The 25,890-nt window shown below is 35.0% G+C and overlaps 1 protein-coding gene across 1 annotated transcript in view; it reads right to left on the bottom strand.

Moving 5' to 3' along the window:
* Positions 1-208: 208 nt before the first annotated feature.
* ANO5 (anoctamin 5) overlaps positions 209-25,890 on the bottom strand; it is a 61,100-nt gene continuing 35,418 nt past the window's right edge. Inside the window, exons 12-20 of the mRNA XM_045557006.1 lie at positions 24,895-24,969; positions 23,062-23,284; positions 21,230-21,399; positions 20,473-20,570; positions 13,263-13,393; positions 10,414-10,619; positions 8,602-8,780; positions 6,591-6,696; positions 209-2,932 (exon numbers count right to left, since the gene is read on the bottom strand). Coding sequence (XP_045412962.1) covers positions 2,711-2,932; positions 6,591-6,696; positions 8,602-8,780; positions 10,414-10,619; positions 13,263-13,393; positions 20,473-20,570; positions 21,230-21,399; positions 23,062-23,284; positions 24,895-24,969 — 1,410 coding nt within the window. The 3' untranslated portion in view covers positions 209-2,710. The remainder of the gene's footprint in view (positions 2,933-6,590; positions 6,697-8,601; positions 8,781-10,413; positions 10,620-13,262; positions 13,394-20,472; positions 20,571-21,229; positions 21,400-23,061; positions 23,285-24,894; positions 24,970-25,890) is intronic.

The raw sequence follows: 25,890 nt of genomic DNA, 5'->3' as shown, positions 1-25,890 counted from the left end.
TTGGTTAAAAGAAGAACATTAAAGCCAAGAGTTGTCATTATATGCAGCAAAAATAAGACAGCATTCCATTTAACTAAGATAAGATACTCCCTTTTTGATGGATTCCTCTAAAATAAACGTTTTCAAGTGGATTCGGCTCCTAGGGTGCAAAGAAAAAGTGATGAAGGCAAGGATCAGAAAGGACATTTGAAAAGAATTAAGGATTTTTTTGGATTTGGCACTTAAAATTTTATTTTACATAAAATCTCAAATGTTCTCTGGAACATTTCTGGGGGAAAAAAAAACAAACAAACTGTGGGTTTGATTGTAGAATAAAATCGCCTGCCATCCTGGTAAATAGCAACTTTTGTTTGATATCCAGGTGCCCTTAATTCAGCCCTCACATAATAACTAATGGGTTTAATTAAATGAGAGAAATGTACTTGAATTGGTTTGGCTCCTGATTTTGGTTAGTCAGCTTTTATGAAAGTGAGGGATACTTGTATTTCATTTTAAAGTATGTAAAATGAAGAGAAACTTCTTGGTAGGGAATCCAAAGGTGAATACAAAATATCTGTCAATAACATTTTAAAAGGAAAGTATCTATAAGTCATGGAATTATTTACCTATCTTAATTTCCTCCCTTGCTAGTTTTTCCATAAACTCTAGAAACCCAACACTTGAGTTGGTTTATTTTAAAACTGCAGTGTACAGATAACTTTGTGAGTTAAATTTGTCTTTATTCATTTTACAATCTAGCTCTATAGACACTTTTAAGTCATAAAAATTAAAGTTTATATCCAAGAAACTTATTTCCATGCTCTTTCCTATTTTTATCAGCACCAAGGAAGGAAGCAATGTGAGCTGTGTGCAATGCACAATATTGTAGTGACACAGAGTTTGACTTGACAAACCAAACATACTGCATCTCTGGCTTATTTCATGTTAACCCTGACTGGTTTTCTCAGGAAAGAAATGAAATCCACATATGAAATCATCTTTTACTAATGGGATAATTTCAAATTACCCAAAAATATTCATAAAGTCTACCTAGCAGATGACAAGTCAGTACTACCGATACTGGGGTAACTGTCCCATAGTTTTATAAAATCTATAATCCCCAGTTCTAAATGCTTAATATTGATCAGTAGTTTAATACCATCTGCCATATATTTAATGCTGGAAATGCAATAAAAATTTATTAGCATTAGATAATGAAACACTGTTTTAAAAAATATTGTGAAAAAGGTTTTTCTTGTGAGTGTGGTTAAAAAAACACTACACTTTTGGAAGTGAATTGTAATTTCAAACTAGAGATTCAAATACTATATAATTGGACTGTATCTCTCTAGAAGTAATATGTTTATACACACACACGTATATAAGCAGTATTTTTTTAAAGTAAAAGAATAAGAATTGGTGTACATGTCCCACAGGCCTAAATTTGAGAGGAATAATTCAACAAACATATTTTTTTCACACAGCTATCAAGTCCATCACCTCATTCTTACTTGGTTGATCCTCTTTTGGTATTACACTCTGTGGTTGTTGTTACACTGACAGTTTCTCTAAAATAAGCTTCCATTTGAGATGTTATATCACATCAAATTAACAGCCAACAATATGACTTCTCGTGTGTCAAAGGCATAGGAACAAGGCACTCAGCGTTGTATGAGGTGATACATCAATAGAAAAGGTTTGTAAACTTGTTAAAAGATTTGAGATTGTTTTATAGTAAAGAGATCATATTTCATAAATAACCTGTAACTAACTTATACAAACAGCTAGTGCTCAAAAAGGTTTCATGATGCAAAATAGGCATTCTAGAAGAAAACTGATTTTTAAAGAAATAATTCAACAATTTTCTAGATTAAGGTCAATAAATTAATCGATATACATTGTCTTGCATTCTTTAACTACTAAGTAAACACATTTACTTCTTTATAATATCTTCACTTAAAGACCTGAAGCAATCTAACACCTTTGTAATGTTGTTTTCCAGGTAAGACAATCCACAGTCTTGAAACTACTGTGACCAAAATGTTACCTTTAAGAACAGAGTTGTTGTTTTTCTGTTGAAACTCAAAAGTTCAGTCTCTTGAAGAAATGAATTCTGCATTTATCAGGAGGGACTATCTGAGATTCTGATGGAAGTTTAACTTATTCAGGACAATTTCAGGAACAAACCCCCGCTATGATATGTGAGTTCTTAAATATGTGAGTTTTCTTATGTCATCTGATTTTGGTTTTTATTGGCACATTTTAAAATGGTAGGTTATATATATCTCAGTCAGCCTCTTTGCTCCTTTCTTTTTGTCCCAACATTTTTCTTGATGGGAAGGAGATATAAAACAAACCAATAGGAGAGTATAAAAATATGTAGATGCACTGGAAAGTGATGGGACAGCCCAACTCCAGTGTTTCATTCTAAACTGCAACACTCCATGATTTCCCAGTATTCTGATTCTACATGCACTTTCAATGGTCATTTAGAGGACTTCAGAAAATGGTGTCTGCAAAGGGCCCAGCCAATGAAACAGAGAAGTGGTACTCTTCCAACATCACAAAGTTGGCCTCTATAAAAGTGTATAAAAACGTTGAGTTTAAAGGAAGAAAGAAGAAAAGAAAGAAAGAAAGGGTAAAACTGACATATGGCTTCTGGCCTCTGGCCTGGAACCCAGGGGAAAAAGTGAAGTGATACAGACAACCAGCTGCTAGCTGGTTATGCTGATTAGGTTGTTGATCCAGCCAGACATGCTTTGCTTTCCTCAATCATGAAATGCTTAGAAAATTCTTTAGAATTAAGTCCCAAGTCATCTTTTAATTTGTTGAGCTCAAAGTCATGGAGAATCTTGACAGTCATTAACTTTTCTCGCTTGATTCTGTCCACAACATCTTTTGGAACATCAGGTATCATCCAGGCCAACAGAAATTTAAGTAAAAACACAATGTGCTAGAGGAAATATAAAGGAGAATTAGACATTGTTAGAACTGTTGAGTGTTCAGCAGGAGGTCCTTACAAATCATTCATTTCACTCATGCCATCAACTGTGCTTGAGGCATGAAGTACAAGGGCAAGCAAGAAGATATAGTCTCTGTCCTAGAACTTTCATACAAAGACCCAAATTAAACAAACAAACATTTACTTAAATAGGCAATTAGTGAAATTCCAGTTGAACGTGATTACCCCCATGATATTCCCTATCTTTGCTCCCTCCTGAAAACCTGGTAAAATATTTGTAAGGGAATTAGACTCAAAAGAGTGAAGAAAGCTGGCACTTAAACTTGCAACTGGGGATATGGTGACTGATAGTGGAAACCAAAAAGACAAAAGGCAGTTTTGTTTTAGACCCTCAGAAAAGTTCAAGAAAGAAGATACTAAGGACTTTAGGAGGCATTACTGTGGGGTGGAGTTGAAAACAAGCGGATTAGTTAAAAATTTGTATAAGGACCACTTGAATTTCCAGAGCCTTTCTGCTATCTGTATCCAGGTACTACCTCTCAGCATATCCCACCCTGGAAGCAGCAGAAGAGTTCATTTTCTGCAAAAATTATACCAGAAAGCTGTAAACTCAGTGTGACCAGACATAGCTGAGGATGGAGATGTGGAACTATATTAAAAACAAAGACATCAAAAAGTAAAGTTCGGCCTACCAAATTGTGAAATCCTTACGTCCCCTCTGCCTTGCTCAGTTCTCAGAACATAGGCAGCCATGAAATATCTCAATAGATGGGAGGTTGGAGGATCTTTCTCTGGGGAAAATTAACTAGTCTGTGAAAGCAAAACTACAGATACTAAAGTTTTATAGGTCTCCAATGGAAAGGCTGGCTCACTACCTCATCAAGCTACAATGAAACCCACCAAGTAACATCTCTCCTGTACGCACCCAAAAGTTCTAATCAGCTTTTCACAGCCTCACTCTTAAACATGAGCAGAACCAACAAATATGGAGGAAAGTCTCTAACATGAAAGAAAAACAATGAAGTAAACAGGAACTAAGAGAAAACAGAGATAATGAACGCAGGAAAAAAAAAGTAGAATAAAAAACAAAGATCACTAACCCATCTCTTCATAGGAGAGAAAATACATGATAATTAGAATTTTAAAACAGCAAGCATAATATTTGAATATGAGAAGTTCTGGAAAGATAGATGGAAAAGTTTATCAAATTAATAATACAAGCAAAATTTCTCAACTTGAAGGGTATGTTTTAAGATCCAAGGGACTCAGTGAGTGTGCAAAACAATGAATATTGTCCAATAGCAAGGAACTGTCTTATAAAGTTCCATAAAAGTGGGGCTAGTGAGAATCCTGTAAGCTTATTATTTCTAAAAATATATCGTAAACAAAAACTGGGTCATCAGAATGGTATTGCATTTTACAACACTGGAAGTGGAAAGAAAATGGAGAAATGTCTTCAAAATTGCAGGAAAATCTAAATAAAGTTAATGAAAGAAATTTTCAAGGGAAAAACTTTCAATCTTGAATTCTATTCCAAATAATATGTAAGAAAAGAAATTTTCAATATTAAAGTTCTCAAAAATAGACTGCCCATAATTTTCCTCAGAAAATTAAGAAGATGTGCTTCACCAAACTAAGCTATTAAACCAAGGATCATAGGTACACAGATTGCAGAAAATCACAGCACTCAACAGAGGAGAGGTGAAGACCCAGGATGTTATGTTAGAGCCTGGGATGACTATAAAAAATTGATAAAAATAATAAATAAAAACAAAAATTCAAACAAAGGAATTCCTGATGCAATTTACTGGACTGAAAGGTGACCTAAACTTCTGATGGAATGAAAGAGTGATAAATTCATAAAGAACTAGAGAGAAAGAGAGAGAGAGAGAGAGAGAGAAACAAAGAGGAAAAACAATATTATAATAAGGGAAATATATGCAGAATATAATACATGATACAGATATGACTAATATTTATAAAGTCATAATTTATAAACCCTATTGTACTTATTTACAATCCCTTACTCAAAACTCTGATGGACAGAAATATTTCAGAATTGAGATAATTAAAGATTAAAAATATATAATTTAGTGTATATAACCATATATCAGCAGGGTCTGAGGTGGTACTTTGTATCAAACACTTAAATATTTCTGCAGCAAAATAAATGGTCACTCTACAAATAGCCTGTTTTGTTTTGTTTTGTTTTGTTTTGTGAGACATAGTCTCACTCTGTTGCTCAGGCTAGAGTGCCTGGCATCAGCCTAGATCACAGCAACCTCAAATTCCTGGGCTCAAGCAATCCTCCTGTCTCAGCCTCCCCAAGTAGCTGGGACTACAGGCGCACACCACTATGCTGGCTAATTTTTTCTATTTTTAGTACAGACAGGGTCTCGCTCTTGCTCAGGCTGGTTTTGAACTCCTGAGTTCAAGTGATCCTCCTGCCTCTGCTTCCCAGACTGCTAGGATTACAGGCGTGAGCCACCACACCCGGCCCTATAAATAGCCTTAAATCATATCAGATTGGGTATTGCTGCTAATTAAGTTGCCAAAATACTTTATATTTTCTGAGGTTTGGGATTTCAGAATAAGAAATTATGGACCTGTATAAACAAAAAATTATACTGTCATTATATTGAGAGGTAGGAGAAAGATAAAGTCTCCGTATGTGCACGTGTGTGTGTGGTGTGACATGTGTGACATCTGCCATAACAGGAAGTCAGTGATTAACATCTAAAACTAAAAATACATACCTACAAAATTATGTTGTTTTGCCATACAGAGCTAACTATTAGAAGAATGAGATTAAAAAGTTGAAATGTTTGGCTTTGGAGATTAGGATTTGAGAATAGGAAGGAATATTACATAGGACTGCTCTCATTTTTAGCCATGTAGAGAACTATTTGCTTACCTGCATAATCTTGATAAAAATAAACATAAATTAAACAGAAACTGATTAGAATTGCATGTGCTTGGGTTAGAATTGTCAATTATTGGAATTTACTGCAAGTTGAAAAGGGGCCTTACTTTTATTTCTCTCTCATTTATTGGCCTTCCTAATTTATGATTTGTAGCAGTCAATCTGAAACTTAGTCAAATACCACTCCCACTCTGTTCTTGCATGCCTTATCTCCATAAGTATACAGGGGACTTCACAAGAGAGGAAGCAAAATATAGTAGACACAGCATAGGCTGGGGAATGAGACACATCTGGCATTGAAACCCAGCCCTAATATTAGCTGGTTAACCTTAATCCAACTACTGATTTTTGCAGAGTATAGGGTTCCTTTTTCAAAGGTAAGTAATAAAGTCTAACTTGTAAGGTGGTTATGACTTAACTTCTAGAAGTAGAACATAATCGGTATTCTGTAAAATTAGTGGGTTCTCTACCCTTTCTTGACCTCAAGGGAAGAGATCATATTTTTCCTTTCCTTTTCTGTCACTATGGTATCTTCAACAATAGCCCCTGAATAACAGATAACCCATTGTACTGTGAACATACCTAAGATGTTTTTTATAACAACAAATACTTCCTTCAAAACAATTCATTGAGAAAATGCTAACTTTGTGATGAGCAGATAGCGTTAGAAATAACCTGCCTACAGGGAGAAGAGAGTAACTTGCATGGAAGTTAAGAGCAGCTTACTTCTGTAACTATGATGAAGGTCATCTTAGCAGCAAGGACATGCCAGAATTGCATATTATGAAAATATTTCTTCTCATGATCAGGAGGATATCGGTAATCTCTGTACCTGAAAAATGAAAGTAAATGCAAAAATATTAGCTATAGCTTCAACTAGAGAGACCTAACAAATTCTCATTACTTCTCTTAAGAGACCCTTCTAGTTGACCACAAAAGGTAGGTCATAGGAAGGTAACTGATACTATGAACAATTTATCTTTCTTTCTTACATAAAATTGCAGCCATATGTGACTTACGTGCATACACTAATAGATATAATAGGAAACACACAAGTGAAACTTCTCAGACAAACTTCTCAAAAGAGTTGCCACTATTTGCCATCTACATTTCCCTTTTTCCTACTTCTTAACACACTTGGTTCTATCCCTTGCTCCACCAAACCAATTGTCTCCTGTCATTAAATTGAAGGAATATTTTAATTCTCATCTATTTTTTGCTATTTCAAGAATGGGACTTAATATTGTTGACACCTTCTATTTTCTTTTTTTACTGTTTGAACTTTTATTTATTTATTAATTTTATTTCAGCACATTATGGGGGTACAATTTTAGGTTATGTATATTGGCTTTGCCCCACCCGAGTCAGAACTTCAAGTGTGTCCATCCCCCAGACTGCATTCATTAGGTGTGAATATACCGATCCCCTCCTTCCCTGTCCCACCTGCCCGACTCCTGATGAATGTTACTACTATATGTGCACGTAAGTGTTGGTCAGTTAATATCAACACTTCTATTTTCTTGAAACTCTATTTTCTCTTGGCTGCTCTGACACTGTGTTGCTTTTCTTTCTTTTTTTTTTTTTTTGGGACAGAGTCTCACTGTGTGCCCAGGCTAGAATGAGTGCCATGGCATCAGCCTAGCTCACAGCAACCTAAAACTCCTGGGCTTAAGCGATCCTACTGCCTCAGCCTCCTGAGTAGCTGGGACTACAGGCATGCGCCACCATGCCCGGCTAATTTTTTCTATGTATATATTTTAGTTGGCCAGATAATTTCTTTCTATTTTTAGTAGAGACGGGGTCTCACTCTTGCTCAGGCTGGTCTCGAACTCCTGACCTCGAGCGATCCATCCGCCTCGGCCTCTCAGAGTGCTAGGATTACAGGTGTGAGCCACTGCGCCCGGCCATGTTGCTTTGCTTTTCTTACAGCCTTTCTGGAGTTTTCTTAGTGCTCAACTTTGTAAGCTCATTCTATTCTACACAGTCACTGCATACTGATGCTCTTCAACAATTTAGCCCAACTTGTAAATGATGACATCAAGGAATCTAACACCAGTGGCCATGCTCTTAAACAGCAGGTTATGATTCTCTATAATAAAATATGGAATATAACAATGTTTCATCTGCCTTGCAACATTTTCCTCTTTCTTTGTTGGAATCCCAAGTTAAGCAGTTGATTCAAGTTAAGGGGTGTGTGTTTGTGTGTGTGTGTGTGTGTCTTTAAATAGTGTAGTAAAAAGGTCTTCATAGTACATGATACACTGTGTGTGGAAATAGAAGATTCACATATCCAATTTCATCTTCCCTACACAGAAGAAACCCTTTAAGTGGGATGGCTGGTGAACTGATTATATCGTTGTATTGTTATTTCTCTCTTTCTCACTCTCTTTTCTGAGGACACATAGTTAAATTCAAGTAAGTTAAATGCCCATACAATATGATCATGCTCTGTGATCTATAGATATTACAACTTTGGACTAAGTTGCATTTGTTCATGAGCAATCCTTTCAATAAATTTAGAAAATAAGAAACAATTTGAAATTGGTGTTATCTTTACCGATAATATTCTCTTTTTTTGACATTTTACCCTTCCTAATAAGAATAATATGATGTGTGAATTCTAGAATTGGTGTACTTTATTTAGCCAGGATTTTTGTTGCCTCAAGTAAATCCTTTACATGGTAAGACATGAAGGAAATGGATAGCTTAATTAAAACCTTAACAAACAAAAGGAAACCTGCAAGTGGCGATGTCTCGGTTTTCCGAACGTACAGTAGTATTTGGAAAATCAGCTATCAGGAATACTGACAGGCTGTTATTCACATATCCTTTCATAGGATTCATGGGATCTGTTGAGTAGGCATAGTAGTAAACTAAACGAGGAATGATGTCCGATGTAAATGCAACAATAAAAGCCTGAAGAACAAAGCAAAAGGAGGATCGTGAGCTGCCAATCTAGTTATAAAAATGTCTGATTTGTATAACTCTCAGTCTCATAAACAAGATAATGCAGAATGATTAAAATACTATTATAAATCACATTAATATGCAAGCCTTTGGCTTAAAACATGAAATGGATCATTTACAGTATGTGATTAGTATTCCTAGATTTCATAGCTACAAAGTGGCTAAGTGGAGAATTGGACCTAAATGTACCTCTCTCCAGGAACCACACTCTTTCTACCAGGCCTTGCTATTTCTTGCTTTCTTATTGCTTCATAGCACAGTTCTACTATTCTCAATTACATTCACCTGCCTGGGCCAACGCCATACACTAGGACCATGTGTGTGTGTGTGTGTGTGTGTGTGAGAGAGAGAGAGAGAGAAGGAGGTTGATGGGGAGGAAATGGAGAGACAGAAGACTGTGTGTTTCTAAATTTCTCACAGTTCACTGTAGCTAATTTCAGGATTTGATTCCACAGGAATGGTATTTTCACATCCTTTCCTAATCTCTGGAATAGTATAAAGATGTCTTTTTTAGGTTACTTAATTCAATTAAAAATCATGTGGCTCTGGCACTTACAGTTTTAATGGTACATTTTAAAAAGCATTCCATTACGTCTATGGCTAATGGTCTATTTAGGTATTACTTATTAAACAAATTTTGCAATTTTTATTTTTTAAAAAAGTAGTCATTTCAAATAAATTTTAAAATTTATTGTAATAAATGGGTACATAGAGGTCTCAGAGTTTCACTTGTTCTATTTATCTTTTCCACAAACCAACTCTTGATTTACTTAGCAATTATATTGCTTTGTATTTGTTTTCTAATCTGATTATTTCTGATTATATCTTTATTCTTTTTTAATACTTTCTATTGATGTACTTTACATTTTTTCATTAGTGTCTTAAGTTACATGCTTAGCTCATGTTTTCCAGTATTCTTTTATTTAAAAAAATGATAAAAGCATTTATGGCTATGGACTTTTTTGTAACAGTGGTTCTAGCTAATTTCTATAGGTTTGCATTTAAGTTAAGCTCTTTCTATAATTTCAATTCTGTTTCCTCTTATGTGATTCTTCCTTAGAAGGTTGAGGTTAAGTGGTTAGATTTTCTTTTTTGATTCTTATCACCAACTTCAATTTTTAAAGTATATTGTAGGTGAAAATGCACTGACAATTTTTTACTTTTGGTAATTTAGTTTTATCACTTTTTTAAATAAGTGCTCTATGAACCTAACAGGAAAATGTTGTATATTCTCTGTTTGTAGTATACAAATTCAAGTATAATCCATCTTTAACTAGATTAATATTATTCAAATTCTTTACACCATCACTTATTTTCTGTCTACTTTGTCAAATGCTATGAAACTGTGTCAGGATATTTTAATGACGGTAATTCTAAAATATTTTTCTTTAATTTCTTATAGTTTGCATGTCATAGGTTTTTCTGTATTGGTTAGTGCATAAAAGTTCAGGAATGTTTTATCTTTATGGAATACCACTATGATTAAATCAATGTAAATAAAGATTGGGTTCAGCATCATCCACATTTTCCCATCCCGAAATAATAAAAAACAAAGTCACCCTACTGAAATAGGTCTACTTACATTAGTTGCAACGGAAAGTACAGCCATTCCATAAAGAATGTCTTGCCAAACACCTATGCTATGAGCTTTAGAAGCTACAGTTCTCCTGTACTGAGTAGTAAGTTTCCAGGCATCCACTCGAATCTCTATAATATTATTTATGAGAGCAAGAAGAGGAGCCAAAGGAAAAGAGGCCACAAATAGTGTAACAAATCCAAATTGAGTAACTGCAGAGAGAAAAAAAAGGTATGAACTCATTGTGAAAGGGAAAGAGGGGAACGCCCTGCCCAACTTTGCCTCTTCCCTTTGTCTTGGAGGGGTCCATATTGGTAAAACAATCCAGACCCCTTTCTACAGTCCACTTCCTCACTTAGTGGCTTATCTGCTTGCTAGAATGAGGAGAATCTAGGCATGCATAGCTGAAACCCTTCCTTGTTTGTTCTTCCTCTTGAGCTATATTTGTCCAAAGAAAGAATCCATTCTTCTGTGTCTTTGATTAAGAGCTAAGTTTAACTTTATGCTGGTCTAGTCTTTACATGTGTATTGGCATATTAGTGGGGTAAACAAGTTCTTCTCTATTGCTAATCTATGTGCTTTTTATGATCAAGGATGATGATGAATTCATTTGTATGATTCCAGTATCCAGCATGTGTGTATGTATACATATAATTTCCATATGGGCAAAATATATGTATTTTCTGTTAAAATATGGTAAGATCCTGATCCTCAATACTATATCTTGACATATTTTAAAATAAGTTTTATTCTCTCTCCTTATTAACATTTAACAGGCGACTACAGCTGTGTAAGCTTGTTTCTCTCCTTATTTTTGTCCCTTTGTTTCCTACAATGAATTCTTGGAGTAAAAGAATCCATGCAAATGACAGTTCGGGCTTCCCACATGGGTGAAGAAAAAACAGTAAACATGCATGGCTTTCCATTAAAGGAGGAAGGAATGAATATTCCATTAGCCTTCTATTTTTAAATCAATCTCAAACGTTTCTGGATTTTAGCTTTTCTCATAAGACTAAATCAGTCTTGTTATCAAGTGAACAAACATATATTGACTCCCTCCTTTCCCGCTTTCTCTACTAAATCAAAAGTCAGAAAATGAATAGGAAGTATTATGTAGAAGCAGCATGAATTTTCTAAGTTTGAATCTCTAATCTCTACCTAAAATCTTTGTGGCCTATGGAAATTTTATTAAACTATCAAAGTTTCAGAACCCTCAAAAATAAAATATGTCGAATAATGACTACTTTGCAGAATTGTTTAAAAACCAAAGATAATGTATGCAAAGTTTCCAGAATAAATTAACTTAGTTGTGTCTCAATGTATTAACAGTAGTTAATGTTATTAGTAAACTTTGATTTCATCTTTTATTAGGTTATTAAGTATAGAATGCTCAATTTCCTTACGTTCTAAGTTTGACAGTTGATATCTCTGACATTTCACTTTGACACTTTTTTTTATTGTGAAGGTACATCCTTATTATTTCAAATGCATGTTTTGGCTTGTGATTATCTTTCAATTTTTTTTAGAGCAATTTTTGTGAAACCATGGGTAAGCAGTTGAGGAGATTGGTCAATAGAGATATGCCAATCACATGTCACAAAAAACAACACTGCTCAAACTATAGCAGCTAGACTTGGGAACTCTCTGTCAGTTGGTACAGTTGGTGCAAGATCTGTCTGTATTCACCAGATCTTGATCCAACTGACTACCACTTCTTCCAGGATTTGGAACACTTCTTGCAAGGAAAAATATTGAATTCTCAACAAGCTATGGAAAACGCCTTTCAGGATTTCATCGCCACTCCCTCTCTAAGCTTCTTCACTGTTGGCATAAGCAAGCTACCATTAAGATGGCAAAACTGTGTTGATAGTTTAGGTGCATACTTTGATTAATTGTACTGCTTCTTGATTGAGATATAATTAACTAAACTTTTGATTCAAAATCGGACATTTCATACTTAATGACCTAGTAATTTTGGTAGTAATCTCTGATGTATGCAGGTACAAATTCATTTGCAACTTACACAATTAAAAATTGTAGCCGTATCACCCCAAAAGGAAGGACTAGTTTTACAACCCAAGCTGTATAAATTAGACTTCTATATTTGTCCTAAATTTGCCTATTTCAATCCATATATCACATGTATGTATTACACTGGTGAATCACTAACAGTTTCAGGGCATCTCATTTATTCCACCATGGTGTTAACAGTCTTGAGAATAAGTTTGGAAAATCGTCCTCCTTAATTCCACCAGAGAAACAGAGAAAACTGCTTGAGAGTAAACACTGTGCAGATTATATAAGGAGTTCCTAGCATTATCTTTCCCAAAATTTGTTCTCAAAGTTTCTTCTCTATTCAGTCCTTGAAATATCTTAGGCGTTTCCTGTGTTTAGCTTGGTTTCCCTTATACAATGGCCTTTAGCCTTCTTATTTTCAGCCTGACATAAAAACATACACTAAAATGCATGTCAGACTCTGAAAATGTTTTCCAGCTTATTCTCTCTCTGAGCTGTCGCTGAGGCAAACAAAAGAAGAAATAGTCATTAAAGCTAATTTGAGACAGGTGTTAAAAAGTAATTCTTGCTTGATTTCCTTCAACAATATTAACATTCTATTAAAAGGACAGTAGCTCTAAGGTGTTTTGAAACTGAACTTTATTCTACATTCTATTTGCTGGGACAGGGAAACAATGAACCAATCTTCTCCATATCCATCCATCCATCTTTTTATTGACCATCCAATGACTTATTGAACACCTGCTACGTGCATGGCAGAGAGAAATATCAAGAGCTAAAAAAAAACCCTCTTTTTATTCAGGGCAACTCTATGTTTCAGAACAGTGGCTGAAAATTACCTGTTTCTAAGTATTCATAGAATAGCCTAAGGGGTTCAAAACATTCAAGGTCATGATCCTGCTCCCATCGACTGTATAGTTTCTCAGAGTTGGTACGAGCTTTTCGGCGTCTCCACCAATTCAAAGCCAACCTGTTCGAAGTGATAAAAATAAATACATGAAACAGAGCTAAAAAGAAAAAGGTCAGAGAATCAATCAGAGTATTAAATCCAGAAATTGGCAGAAAGAGAGGTTAAATAATTTAAGATCACAGAGCATGGAGAAATAAGACTCCAGCTAAACTACAAATCAAACTCTAGTGCTCTTTTCACAACACATGTGGAAGTGGAAGTGAAGAGTTCTTCTATTAGGGTGATTAAGAAAATAAGACAACTCTGAGTCTGTTCATAGAAATATACTACTTTACATTCACTCAGAGACAGTTCGGTTAAAGAGCAAGTAGAGGTGAGGGTCACTACTAGGACTACTTACTAACCTTTATACTGTCATGATGCTCAGAAGGAAACTCAAGGAAACAGGGAATTGATTATAATAGAAAATGTATGAGAAAGAAAATGCACATGCTTATCTAACATGTAAAAATAAATGCATTAACAATGAATAAATATTTACTAAATGCCATACTATACAAAAAATATATCATAATATTGGATTACTTTGAAGAATAAGTTTTTTTTTAATTAGAAAATCAATGAATGCAATAGATCAAATTGACATATTTAAGGAGAAAAATATAAAATCATCTTAATTTATGGAGAAAAATGTATTTCATATATTTAAAGCACCTATTAAAACCTACTTATGACAGAAAAGTAAACAGAAGAAAATTATCTAGTAAAATCCTGGGGCAAACATCATTCTTAAAAGGGAAAAGTCAAAAGCATTCCCTTTAGAATCAGAACAAAATAAGAATTTTCATGATCACATTCAAGACTCTACTGTACATCATAACTAATACAATAAGATGAAAAAAGGCAAAAGAATTAGAAATAAAGGAGAAATACATGATTATTAACACTGATATGATTGTATAGAAAACCCAAGTGATGTTAGACAAAACTTATGAAAAATAATAATAGGGTTTATCAATATATTTCATTTCTATATGCCTACAACACACAAGTAGAAAACATAATTTTTTAAAAGATGTCATTTACAATAGCAATTGAAAAGTGCTTAGAAATGGATTTGACAAAATATTTATAAGACCTAATGCAGAAGTTTAAAATCTTTATTTGAAGTTGGTGAAGTCCAAAATAAATGTTCCTGAATAGAAGACTTGATATTATAAAAAGTGATAATTGTTTATATTGAAATAATTAAAATGCAATTTTAATCAAAAAACCAAAATAGGCTGGGTGCAGTGGCTCATGCCTGTAATCCTAGCACTTTGGGAGGCTGAGGTGGGAGGACTGCTTGAAGCCAGGAATTTGAGACTGGCCTGAGCAAGAGTTAGAGCTTGTCTCCACAAAAAATAGAAAAATTAGCTGGGCATGGTGGCACACACTTGTAGTGCCAACTACTTGGGAGGTTGAAGCTGAATCTCTTGAGCCCAGGAGTTTGAGGTTGCAGTGAGTTATCATACAATGATGCCACTGTACTCTAGCCTGGGTGGCAGAGTAAGACCCTGTCAAAAAAAAAAAAAAAAAAAAAAAAGCCAAACTATTTTTCAATGTGAAATCTGACAAGATGTTTCCAAAATGTATACAGAAATACAAAAGACCAAGGATAGCCAAGATAGTTCTACAGATGAGGAATAATTTGATAAAACTTGCCCCAATGGATACAAGACATTATATAGTATTAAGAGATTGTATAATAGTATTGGTGCTAAAATAGACAAATCCTAGAACAGAAGGGAGAACTAGAAATAGCACTACACTTGGTATATGGCATAAATGGTATTGTAAATTATGGACAGTAGAGAAGAGGGACTTTTCAATAAATGTTAATATGATAATTTATGCATATACATAGTTTACATATATATATATATATACACATATATGTAAAAAATTGGATTTGTACCTCATTTCAAACATGGAAATCCTTTCCATATATATTAAGAATTTGAAAGTGAAAGACAATAACGTCAAAATGTATAAAAATTTAGAAGTATATGAGAATATATTTTTAATCTTAGGATAGGTATTTCTTAAACAAGATTTTAGAAATGCTAACTTATAAAAGAAATAAGTTTATGATATATATCATATATATCATATGATATATATATATGATATATTCTACCATATTAAAATTATGTAGTTTTGTTCATCTAAAGCTCTCAGCTGGGAGTGATTTTTGCCCACAAGTGTAAATTTGCAATGCCTGGAGACATTTTTAGTTGTCACAACTGGGTTGAGGGTAGACTACTGGCATCTAGTGGATAGAGTTCTATGATGCTTCTGAAATATCCTACCATGACAAGGACAGCTCCCCTAACCCCCCATAACAAAGATTTCCCAGCCCAAAATGTCAATCATGCTGAGGTTGAGAAACCACGACCTATAAATACCATGAAAAATAAAAAGATAAAATTTGTGTTAGTATAAAATATTTCCAACACATGTAACCATAAAAGAAAAACCAAAATAAATAAATAAATAAACAAATAAAAACCAGTAACCAGAAGTTATAAAGTACTCATACAAATCAATTTGAAAAATATAAAAAGCCAAGTAGGAAAATGGTTAAACAACATGAACAAGCATTTCATTGAAAAGGAAACACATATAGCCAAAACATTCTCTTTCATGTTGAAGTCTTTCTATTCTTTTGATATATGCATTTATTCCTATAAATTTTACCCTTAGTACTGATTTTGCTGTATCTCATAGATTTTGGTATGTTACATTTCCATTTTCATTTCTTTCAAAGAATTCTTTAATTTCCTTCTTAATTTTTTTCTTTGACCCACTGGTCGTTAAGGAGGATGTTGTTTAATTTCCATGTGTTTGTGTATTTTCCAAGTTTGCTTTTGTTACTGATTTCTAGTTTTATTCCACTGTGGTAGAAGAAGATAGTTGATACAATTTCTGTTTTTTTGATTTTGTACAGATTTGTTTTGTGGGCTAAGATGTGTTGTATTCTGAAAAATGTTCCATGTGGTGATGAAAAGAATGTGTATTCTGCAGCAGCAGTTGAGTGAAATGTTCTGTAAATGTCAATTGGGACTAACTCTACTGTTTCTTCATTGATTTTCTGTCTGGATGATTGTCCATTACTGAGAGTGGGGTATTAAAGTCCTCTACTATTATTACATTGTGGTCTATCTTACCCTTTAGGTCTATTGTTTGCTTTATACATTTGGGAGCTCTGGTGCTGGGTGCATAGATATTTATAATTGTTACATCCTTGTGCTGAATTGACCCCTTTATCATTATATAGTGATATTCCTTGTCTTTTTAAAAGTCTTTGATTTGTAGCCTATTTTATCTGATAAGAGTATAATTACTTCTGCTCTTTTTTGGTTTCCATTTGCATGGAATATCTTTTTCCGTCTTCCCTTTCAGTCTAAGTGTTTCTATAGGTAAAGTGGGTTTCTTGAAGGCAGTATATAGTTGGGTCCTGTTTCTTTATCAATTCAACCTCTCTGTGCCTTTTAATTGGAGAATTGAGAACATTTACATTCAGTCTTGTTATTGATAAGGACTTACTACTGCCATTTTGTTGCTTGTTTTCTGGTTTTACTGAGACTTCTCTTTTCCTTTTTCATTGTCTTCCTTTGTAGTTAAGTGAATATCTCTGGTAGTATGTTTTAATTTGTTGCTTTTCATTTTTAGTGAAACTATTATAGGTTTTTGCATTGTGATTATCATGAGGCTTACAAAAAACATTTTAGAGATATAAAAAGTTATTTTAAAGAGATGGCAACTTATTTTAGAACACAAATAAGAGAAACAAACAAACCTAAAAAAAATTCTACACTTTAACTAAACCCCCCACCATCTTGACTCTTGGTTGTCTCAATTTACATATTTTAAAATTATCTATTTCTTAACAGGTTGCAGTAGCTATTATTGTTTTTGATAGATTTGTCTTTTGGATTTTGTACTATAGTTACGGGTAGACTGAACATCACAAACACAGTAATCAAGTATTCTGGGTTTGTCCATGTACTTAATTTTATCAGTGGATTTTATACCTTGAAAAGTTCTCCTTTGTATGTTACTGTTTTTTTTTTTTTTCTTTCATATTTAAGAAATTCCTTTAACGTTTCTTACAAGATGGATGTGGTGGTGATGAATTTTCTCAGCTTTTGTTTGTGAAAGACTTTATCTCTCCTTCAAATCTGGATGATGATTTTGCAGGATACGATATTCTTGGGTTGCCGGTTGTTTCTTTGAGTACTTTGAAAATGTCATTTCACTCCCTCCGGGCCTGTAAGGTTTTCTGTTGAGAAGTCCCTTGCCAGATGAATTGGGGCTTCTTTATATTTGCTTCTTGTCTCTTGCTGCTTTTAGGATCTTCTCCTCATCCTTGACCTTTGAGGCTTTGATTATTATTAAATACCTTGGTATAAATCTGTTAGGTGTTCTAAGACCTTCCTGTACCTGGATATTTATACCTTTCTCAAGTTTTGGAAAGTTTTCTGTTATTATTTCTTTGATTAAGCTTTCTACCCACTGCTCTCGCTCAACTCCCTCCTCAATACCAATAATTCTTAGATTTGGTCTTCTGAGGTAATTTTCGATATCTTGTGGGCATCCTTCATTTTTTTTTTTTTTTTGATTCTTTTTTCTTTTTTAGACTCTGTATTTTCAAAGAGCCAATCTTAAAGCTCACTGATTCTTTCCTCTGCTTGGTTCCCTCTGCTGTTGACAGCCTCCAAAGAATTTCTCAATTCAGTAAATATACTCCTCAGTTCCAAGGTTTGCTTGATTTTTTAAAATTATTTCAATCTATTGGTTAAATTTCTCCGATAAATTTCTGAATTGCTTTTCTGTATTATCTTGAAGATCACTGAGTTTCCTTAAAACTGCTTTTGAATTCTTGGTCAGAGAGCTCACAAATAGAGTCTGTCACTGGATTTTTGCTTTGTCCTTTTGGGGAGGTCTTGGTTATATATATGGTCTATGTCTTTGCACTGAAGGCTGAGTGATTTATTCCAGTTTTTTCTGCTCAGCTTGTTTTGTTTATTATTGAATCTATCTGCTTTAATGAATCTGCTAGGTTGCTGCCTCCATTTCGGCTCTAGGTGGCGCCTGAAGCCCAGATTGACCTCAGTTCTAGTAAATGGTCAGAACACGGTCCCAAACTGGAGATGTCCCAAATTGGGGATGTCCCAAATTGGGGATGTTCCAAATTGGAGATGTCCCAAATTAGGGATGTTCCAAAGGGATTACGTCAGCATTGTGAGATAACCAGGCAGTGGCTAATGGTTCATGCCCACGGCACCTGGGGAACATGTCTCCTATAGCCATTCTTATTTGACATCTCCTTTTGCTGAGATATCCAAAGCAGGGTTTCCAGGTTGGGGATGGTAGTCCCACCTCTTCCTTTTGTCTCTGCCTGTCTTCCAGGATATTTCTCCCTTCAGGCAGTCACTAAGTCACTATGGTACCTTAAGAAAAGGATAGGTCTTCTGCCAAGGAGCCCAAGAAGGTGGGAAAGCTGGTTGACCACCTCAGTTTCGCTTTTTCCAGTGTGGGAACCATGAGTTAAGGGGAAATTTACTGCATGTTCAGTGCCTGGAAGAATGCGGGGAGGGGCATCACAGACGTCAAAGTGCAGTTCTTCCACCATCTGCTCGGAGTTTTTCCACTTCTCTGTGGCCCTGGGAACTGTTTCATCTTCATACTTGAGCTCTGGGTTGTTGCTGGTGAAGATCTTGGTACTGTATATTTGTGTGTGGGGCGGGGGTGGGAAGAGAAGCCAGCTTGCCTCTATGCCACCATTTTAGAACCAGAAGTCCTTGGAGTTCATTTTAATAGCCTGATACTTTTAAGTGACATTATCACCTCCCTTATGTTGCTAGTATTGCCAACATAATTTTTTATGGGCTTTCCCAGAATCTTCTGGCTAGAATCACCACCTAAAGTAAGTTCACTATCTAATAAGTGATTTTGTTAACAGCCTTTGCAGCATTAAATATCATCAAATGTTTTGGAATTTGGGTTTGTAAGTAGGCTCAGGTTTTGGTTTTGGTCCTCTGGGTTCTCAATCTAGAGCTTGGACTTAACATAACAATTTGGAGTTATTTCTCTTAGGAATGTGATGTACCTAGTTATGAAACTAGAAGAAGGCTTGGCTCAAGCCTATTACTGTTTGTAAGGATAAGTCCACGTTCTTCCTTTGACAGCATGCAAAACAGAATCCTAGGCAGCACTATGGAACTGTGTGTATGCTGTGGGGGCGGGGGGGGGGGTAGGGATGGTGTTTTCAACCTTCTTTCATGAGTAAGAGAATAAAACCAGACCTTGGCTTCAAGTAAAGTTAAACTGGCCAGTCCCCTGTCTTAAATGAAGCCCTTTTAGACTGCTTTATAATGTAGGTGACAAACTCTGATACCGTCATTTCTAGGAGCCCTGCAAGATCACAAGCTTGTGATTTTATGATTTTCTCATTTTATTCATGAGAATGTTCATTAATGTTTGAAATCAACTGTCATTTTTCGTTTTCTCTTTTTAGAATGTATTCATTATTGCTCTGTTTTTGGATCAGAGAGCAATCTTTTCATGTATTAACCTGAAAGTTGTCTAGAATTTCATTTACAACCAATTTTTATGCCTGGATGACATGACACATGGATATTTTTACAAAGCTCAACTTTTAGTAATCTTTACAAGGATTAGAAATAATACGCAACATGTAGAATAATCCACAGAGGGTATAATATTTAGATTTCCCAGTGGAGTCTTCATAGGAGAGAGATAATTACTTTTCCCTCAACTTCACTCAAGTGACAAAGATGTGTTTTAAGAGCCTGTATTTAAAACATCACATTGTATCTCATAAATATATATAATTATTATTTATCAATTAAAATTAAATTTAAAAAACTTTGCTAGCTATGGAACAAAAAAAATAATAAAAATAAAAATCTATATTACCTTAATGTATCTTTCACTACAGATTAAAAATGAAGTTTTTTTGTTGCTTAAACATTTTCTAATAAACTGCCATAATAATAAAAATATTTCATCTTATTCCATAGGAAATCTCTTATGGTAACAAACCAAGTAAAAAACTTCTAAGTCATACATACGGATAAACGGCTTCTTTAACATTTCCAAAAACCTGTTTCCCAATCATTATGATGGTCAACTGGGTTGTTAATTCTATTAGACAGCCTCCAGGATCACACTAGTTGGAAGAAAGAGGGGAGAAAAAAGAAGTAAATGATGAAAGATGGAATTTTACAACAACTAAAAGAGACCATAAACCTTAAGATTAGAATCTCAAGATTTTGGTTGGAAGGAATATTAGGGGATTAAAGAGATATTTAACCTAATAGTTCCAAACATGATTAAAAACCAGCGCCAGGCTAGCTGCACTAGACTGATCTGATTGTATAAAAAACACAGATTTCTGGGTCTCATTCTTAGAAAAGTCTAAACCTTTCTGTCCGGGTTAGGGTTGGGAGTTGGTATATTCTCCATGTGATTTGGATGTGCAGCCAGGTTTGGAAACCATTGATCTGGTCTAACTCTATAACCCATAGTGAAACCCTTTCTCCAGAAAGTAATCATTCTTCCTTTGCAGGAAGCTTTCCAGAATGAAGAACTTACTTATCTCATTTTATAGTTCCCATTATTATTTTACTACCAAACCACAGGCACAATATAACTTCTTGCCCAAAATGTACTAGAAAGTCTATCAAATTACAGGATTCATCTGTGGACAGAGTCCATGTCTAGACTTCTCTTGCAGCTTGACAACATCTGAGTCAGAACACACAGAAGGTACTGAATCAACATTGCGTTACTAAAGCTACAGACCTCATCTCTCAAGAGAATTCTTACCTCTTCACTTCTCCACACATTAAACATATATGTGTATTTTCCAGGATAGCCCACCAACTTCCCTTTAAAGAAAGCTACGTAGAAGCAGGATGAGTAATAATTTACAAACTGAAACAGGAACATTTTCAAGGTAAGACTGCTCTCGTACTCCTGGTAAGTTCGAGGAATTTCTGGTAAATAAAAAACACCAATGTTTAATGTACCTTCCAATTTCTCCTTGAACTTGTACTCCCTGGGACAAGTGGACATCTAGTCATTCTGAGAACCTATATAAATGCTTCCCACTCTAGTTAACAGCCAACCAATATTAATTGTGCTAGGCTTTCTGTTAGATACTTTGTATTAATCTAACCACTTGAAAGGCGTAGGAAGCAGTCATTATCACATTCAGAGGGATAGAATACTTGTCTGGTGGTCACACAGTTAAAACATAAAATTTAAACCCATGTAAAACTGAAGAGCCTTATGCTCATCCAAACACAATGTGCTATCCCATAAACATAGACATGTCACACCTCTCTCTCTGTCTCTGTCTCTCTCTGGTTTAAACAAAGTAAGCTCTGCCAAGGGGCGGGGATGATTTCCAATGGCATTGTGTTTCCCTCATAAATTAAATGGCTATGTTAATTTTGAAAACAATGTGACAGAAAATGGTGGCAGAAATAGTACACATTTCCCCTCTCCATCATTTAAAATGCATGGTCATTATCTGTCATTTAACACATTCCAGGACAAGGAAATACTGAATTCTCTTCACCCCACACAGAACATGATGAGGCACAAAAGAGTAAGGGGGCATGTTTTCCTGAGCTGAGGATCTCTCAAGAGCATAAACTGATCTAGCCAAGTCCATGACATTTTCAGAAATACAGAAACAGTAACACAAATTACTCTAAAGGTACAGAAAGCTCTTCCATTTTAGGAAAATTTAGCTGCATTCCTACAAAACCTTTATTGATTTTTCTCACTGATTTTACTCAATGAAGAGGGCTGTGACTTTTTAGGTGCTTTTAAGCAGTGTATAATGCTGTGATTTTCTTGCCATTGCTAGGAGAGAAAATAAGTAAAACTGAGAGAGAAGAACTACAAGCTTGAAGATAATATATAATGAAGGTTACTTCCCAGTGCTCTTTTTGCTTAGCATCGGCATGATGTCAGTGTAAAGATTTAGAGCAGGAGCTGTTGCCCCCGAGAGAGCATTCAGAGAAGAGGCTGATGCCCTAAATTGAGTCTCTAATCTTATTTCCATTTTGTCACTGACAAGACCAGAAGTGAGTGTGCTCTGTGCTACTCTCTTTGACTGAATCATTACTTCACCTGTGACCACCTTCACTTTCCCTCTTGGATTTAGGAGAAATTTTAATATTTTAACAAGAAAATAATCCAAGTTTTAAGAGATGGCAACTGGAAAGTACTAAATTTTAATTTATTTAGGAGGAGGAACTGATTGTTCCATTTTTTTTCTTGATGGCTTCCAAATACCTTCTAAGAAACAAACACCTAAAATAATAGTTGTCTGTGTCTTGAGTAGAAGGAGGATTTTACTTAGGATTCAACTAGGCCCCGTCAAGGGAGGATTAACACAAGAATACTCACAAAGATCTATAGAGTCCAAATTCTTTTTTCAATTCTTGTTCCTGCTTCCATTATAATGGACCTGAATGTGGCTCCTGGAGGATTCTGAAGTAACAGGCTATGGGTCTCCCTACAGAGCAAAACTGCCTTAAAATGTACCCTTAGAAAATGAACTCCCTGGGAGATGACCCAAAATGGATGTATAGCATTGGTAGAAACCCTTTTTCAGGGTCACACTAATGATTTGGCCAGCTTACCCATTTTTGTAATCCAGGCGGATATCTTTTCATAAAAGAAATTCAAGATCAAGATGACCATAAAGTTCAAGCACGATCCTGTGAGTGATGTGGCTATCTGGGGAGTAAGGAAACTTTTGACTTGCTTTAAGGATGCATCCTTTTCCATGAAGCTAGCAAATGTAGCAAAGACTGACAGGCGGTACACAATCACAGCTACCATGCTGGTGATGACAAGAGACATCTGAGAAAGGGAAACAGAATTGGTTACTTGGGTCTCTGTATCTCTGTGACGCACACATTTCTAAAACACTGACTACTTTGTTCATCTCATTATATTAAGTTTAGCAGCCCTCACATGCAAAGAAAACTAAGTCAGCCTCTCTTACCATAGAGGCCAGGAAATGAACACTGGCAAGGTAAAAGGGTTAGAGATAATGCATATGGTAGCAGTTGGCTAAGTCGAAAATGGAAAACATGTTCATGCCCATCCTGTAGGCCCATCCTCTAGCAGGCATTGGCAAACTATAGCAGAAGGCCAAATCCTGCTCATGGTCTTGCCTAGTCTTACATAGCTCTTGAAAGTTAAGACTGTTATTTTGCATTTTTAAAGCTTATAAAGAAAAATAAAGACAATTATGTGCCAGAGACTATATGTGGACACAAAGCCTAAAATACATCTGGCCCCTTTACAGAAAAAGTTTGCTGACCCATGCTCTTGGTTGTAGTTCAACAAGTAGAATGAAGATCCCTTACTTTCCTAAGAAAAATACATTTAAAGATTGTATTTCATTTCTCCTCAGAATATTGCCATTATTGGTATGATATGCCACTAATATCTAATACTTTAGATATTTATATAGATTCTGTATAAATTTTGTACTCTTCCAATATTACAAAAGCACAAAGATGGCTTTATATCAGTCAACAGAGAATTTTATCCTAAAAGTTGTGGAAGTGAGTCAAATTGAATGAGAATGAGAAATCAAAAACACAATAAATCTTTCTGGGACCATATTCTAGAATGTTTCTCAAAAAGTATCCTGAACTGATTATTGTCCTCATTTTAGTCTATCACATCTCTTCAGTGATTATTATATAATCTAAGAAAACACATTTCTACTAACTCTTTTAAAACAGGAAAATAAAGCTTTAACAAGAAATGTTAAAGATAAATAATGGGATTTATGGACTGGTGAGATTAAATTATAGTCTCTAACTGTTAATTATGTATATTTCAACCTGCTAACCCCTCAGATGGTTATACCACCTCTTTTCCTAAAATTAAAGACTTAACAGGGCACACATTTGGAAAAGAAAAGGCAAGAAATAGACTATGGTGATGGAGAAAACTATTAGCTGAAAGGCATGAAGAAAACCTGCCTCCTGCACAATGTGATAGACTAATTAAAATCTTCAAGTAGAAGAAGAAACAGTATCTTGTTTATCTCAGTGACAGCATGAACTAAGGTTGAATTTTTTATTCATTTTGTGCAGATATTTTAAGCGGAGACAAAGATGAACAATTTTTCTAAAACTAACCAAAGAGTCTGTAATCCAAGTAAGTTTATTATTCTGTTCTGGTTTCAAGTGATCACTTAATTAATGAAATGTCATGAGGAAAGGAGGGACAGGCTCCAAGGTAAAGCACCTCTCTCTTCTCCTAGATCTTTTCCCAAAGTTCAATTGCAGAAAATCCGTGTAAATTATAGTCTATTTTATATACAAGATGTAACTAAGATAAAAGACCAGGAAGAGGGGAGAGAAGGATGCAAGAGCCACTGCAGGTAAAACTGTTGAGATAATCCTAAATGCCGTTGAAGAGATGATAACAGATTTTAAAGAAATGCTTACCCATAATACCACTGTGGCTCCTGAACAAAGGTACCATGGAATACGAGAACATAGAGGCATGTGAGGCTCCATCTCCTGTAATGTTGAAAAAGAAAACACAGAAACGTTTTAAATCTACCCTCAAAACTGGGACTCCAAGCAGGTGTCAAAATTATAGAGCCCAGTTAATGCAGAAACCTCCCTAAAGGGCCCATTATAGCTCATGGAAAGCTACATTCTAGCAATGGTTCTTTCTCTTGAAGCAGAAACCTTCAGGCCTCCTAGACAAGATATCTCACACATAATATGAGATATAATAGATACATACTATTTCCTGAATATTACGGTATTCAGGGCCCAGTAGTCAGGAATCCTGAGTCAAATCCTGAGGGTTGCTGCTTAATTGAACATGCTTTAGTGATGGTACAATTTTATTCTGATTGAATTGAATTGTATTGCTCTGTAATTTCTCTGCATGATATTAAAATTGGTTGTGTTCTTTATGTTTATAGGATAAAACTGTATTCTTCCACATAGCTTAGGAGCCCAGACTTTTCTACCTTCAGGCTTTAAAAGTCATTAATGGAAGATATTAATTATATCAGCTAACACTCTTAGGTACATAAAGAGGTAGGTAGATTTTTACCCAAATGAAGTAAAAAATAGTAAAATAAAAAAGTTGTCAGCAGAAATTTAAATCATATAATTCTATAAAATGTAAGATTTCATATTTTAAGGACTTTCAGTGTGGTCTGAATACAAACAGAACTCTCAACAGGCAAAGTAGGCTGTTCAAGAGCTCTGTAGAACCTCAAGATGTGTGTGCACATGTGCATACATGTGATTGTGTAAAAGTATGTTCACTCTGTGTGTGTTCATGCATGTGTATGCATATTTCTGTGCATACATGTGTCTGTGTCCATGCCTATGTGTTCCCAATACAAACTCATATGTGAGAGTAGAGGTGTGCTTAAACATTGAAGAAGCACTATAAATAAGTAAGAATAACCCTCTGCT

The sequence above is a fragment of the Lemur catta genome, chromosome 7 (assembly GCF_020740605.2).
Source record: "Lemur catta isolate mLemCat1 chromosome 7, mLemCat1.pri, whole genome shotgun sequence".
In the NCBI taxonomy this organism is placed as follows: Eukaryota; Metazoa; Chordata; class Mammalia; order Primates; family Lemuridae; genus Lemur; species Lemur catta.
This window is presented reverse-complemented; position numbering and strand designations above follow the sequence as displayed.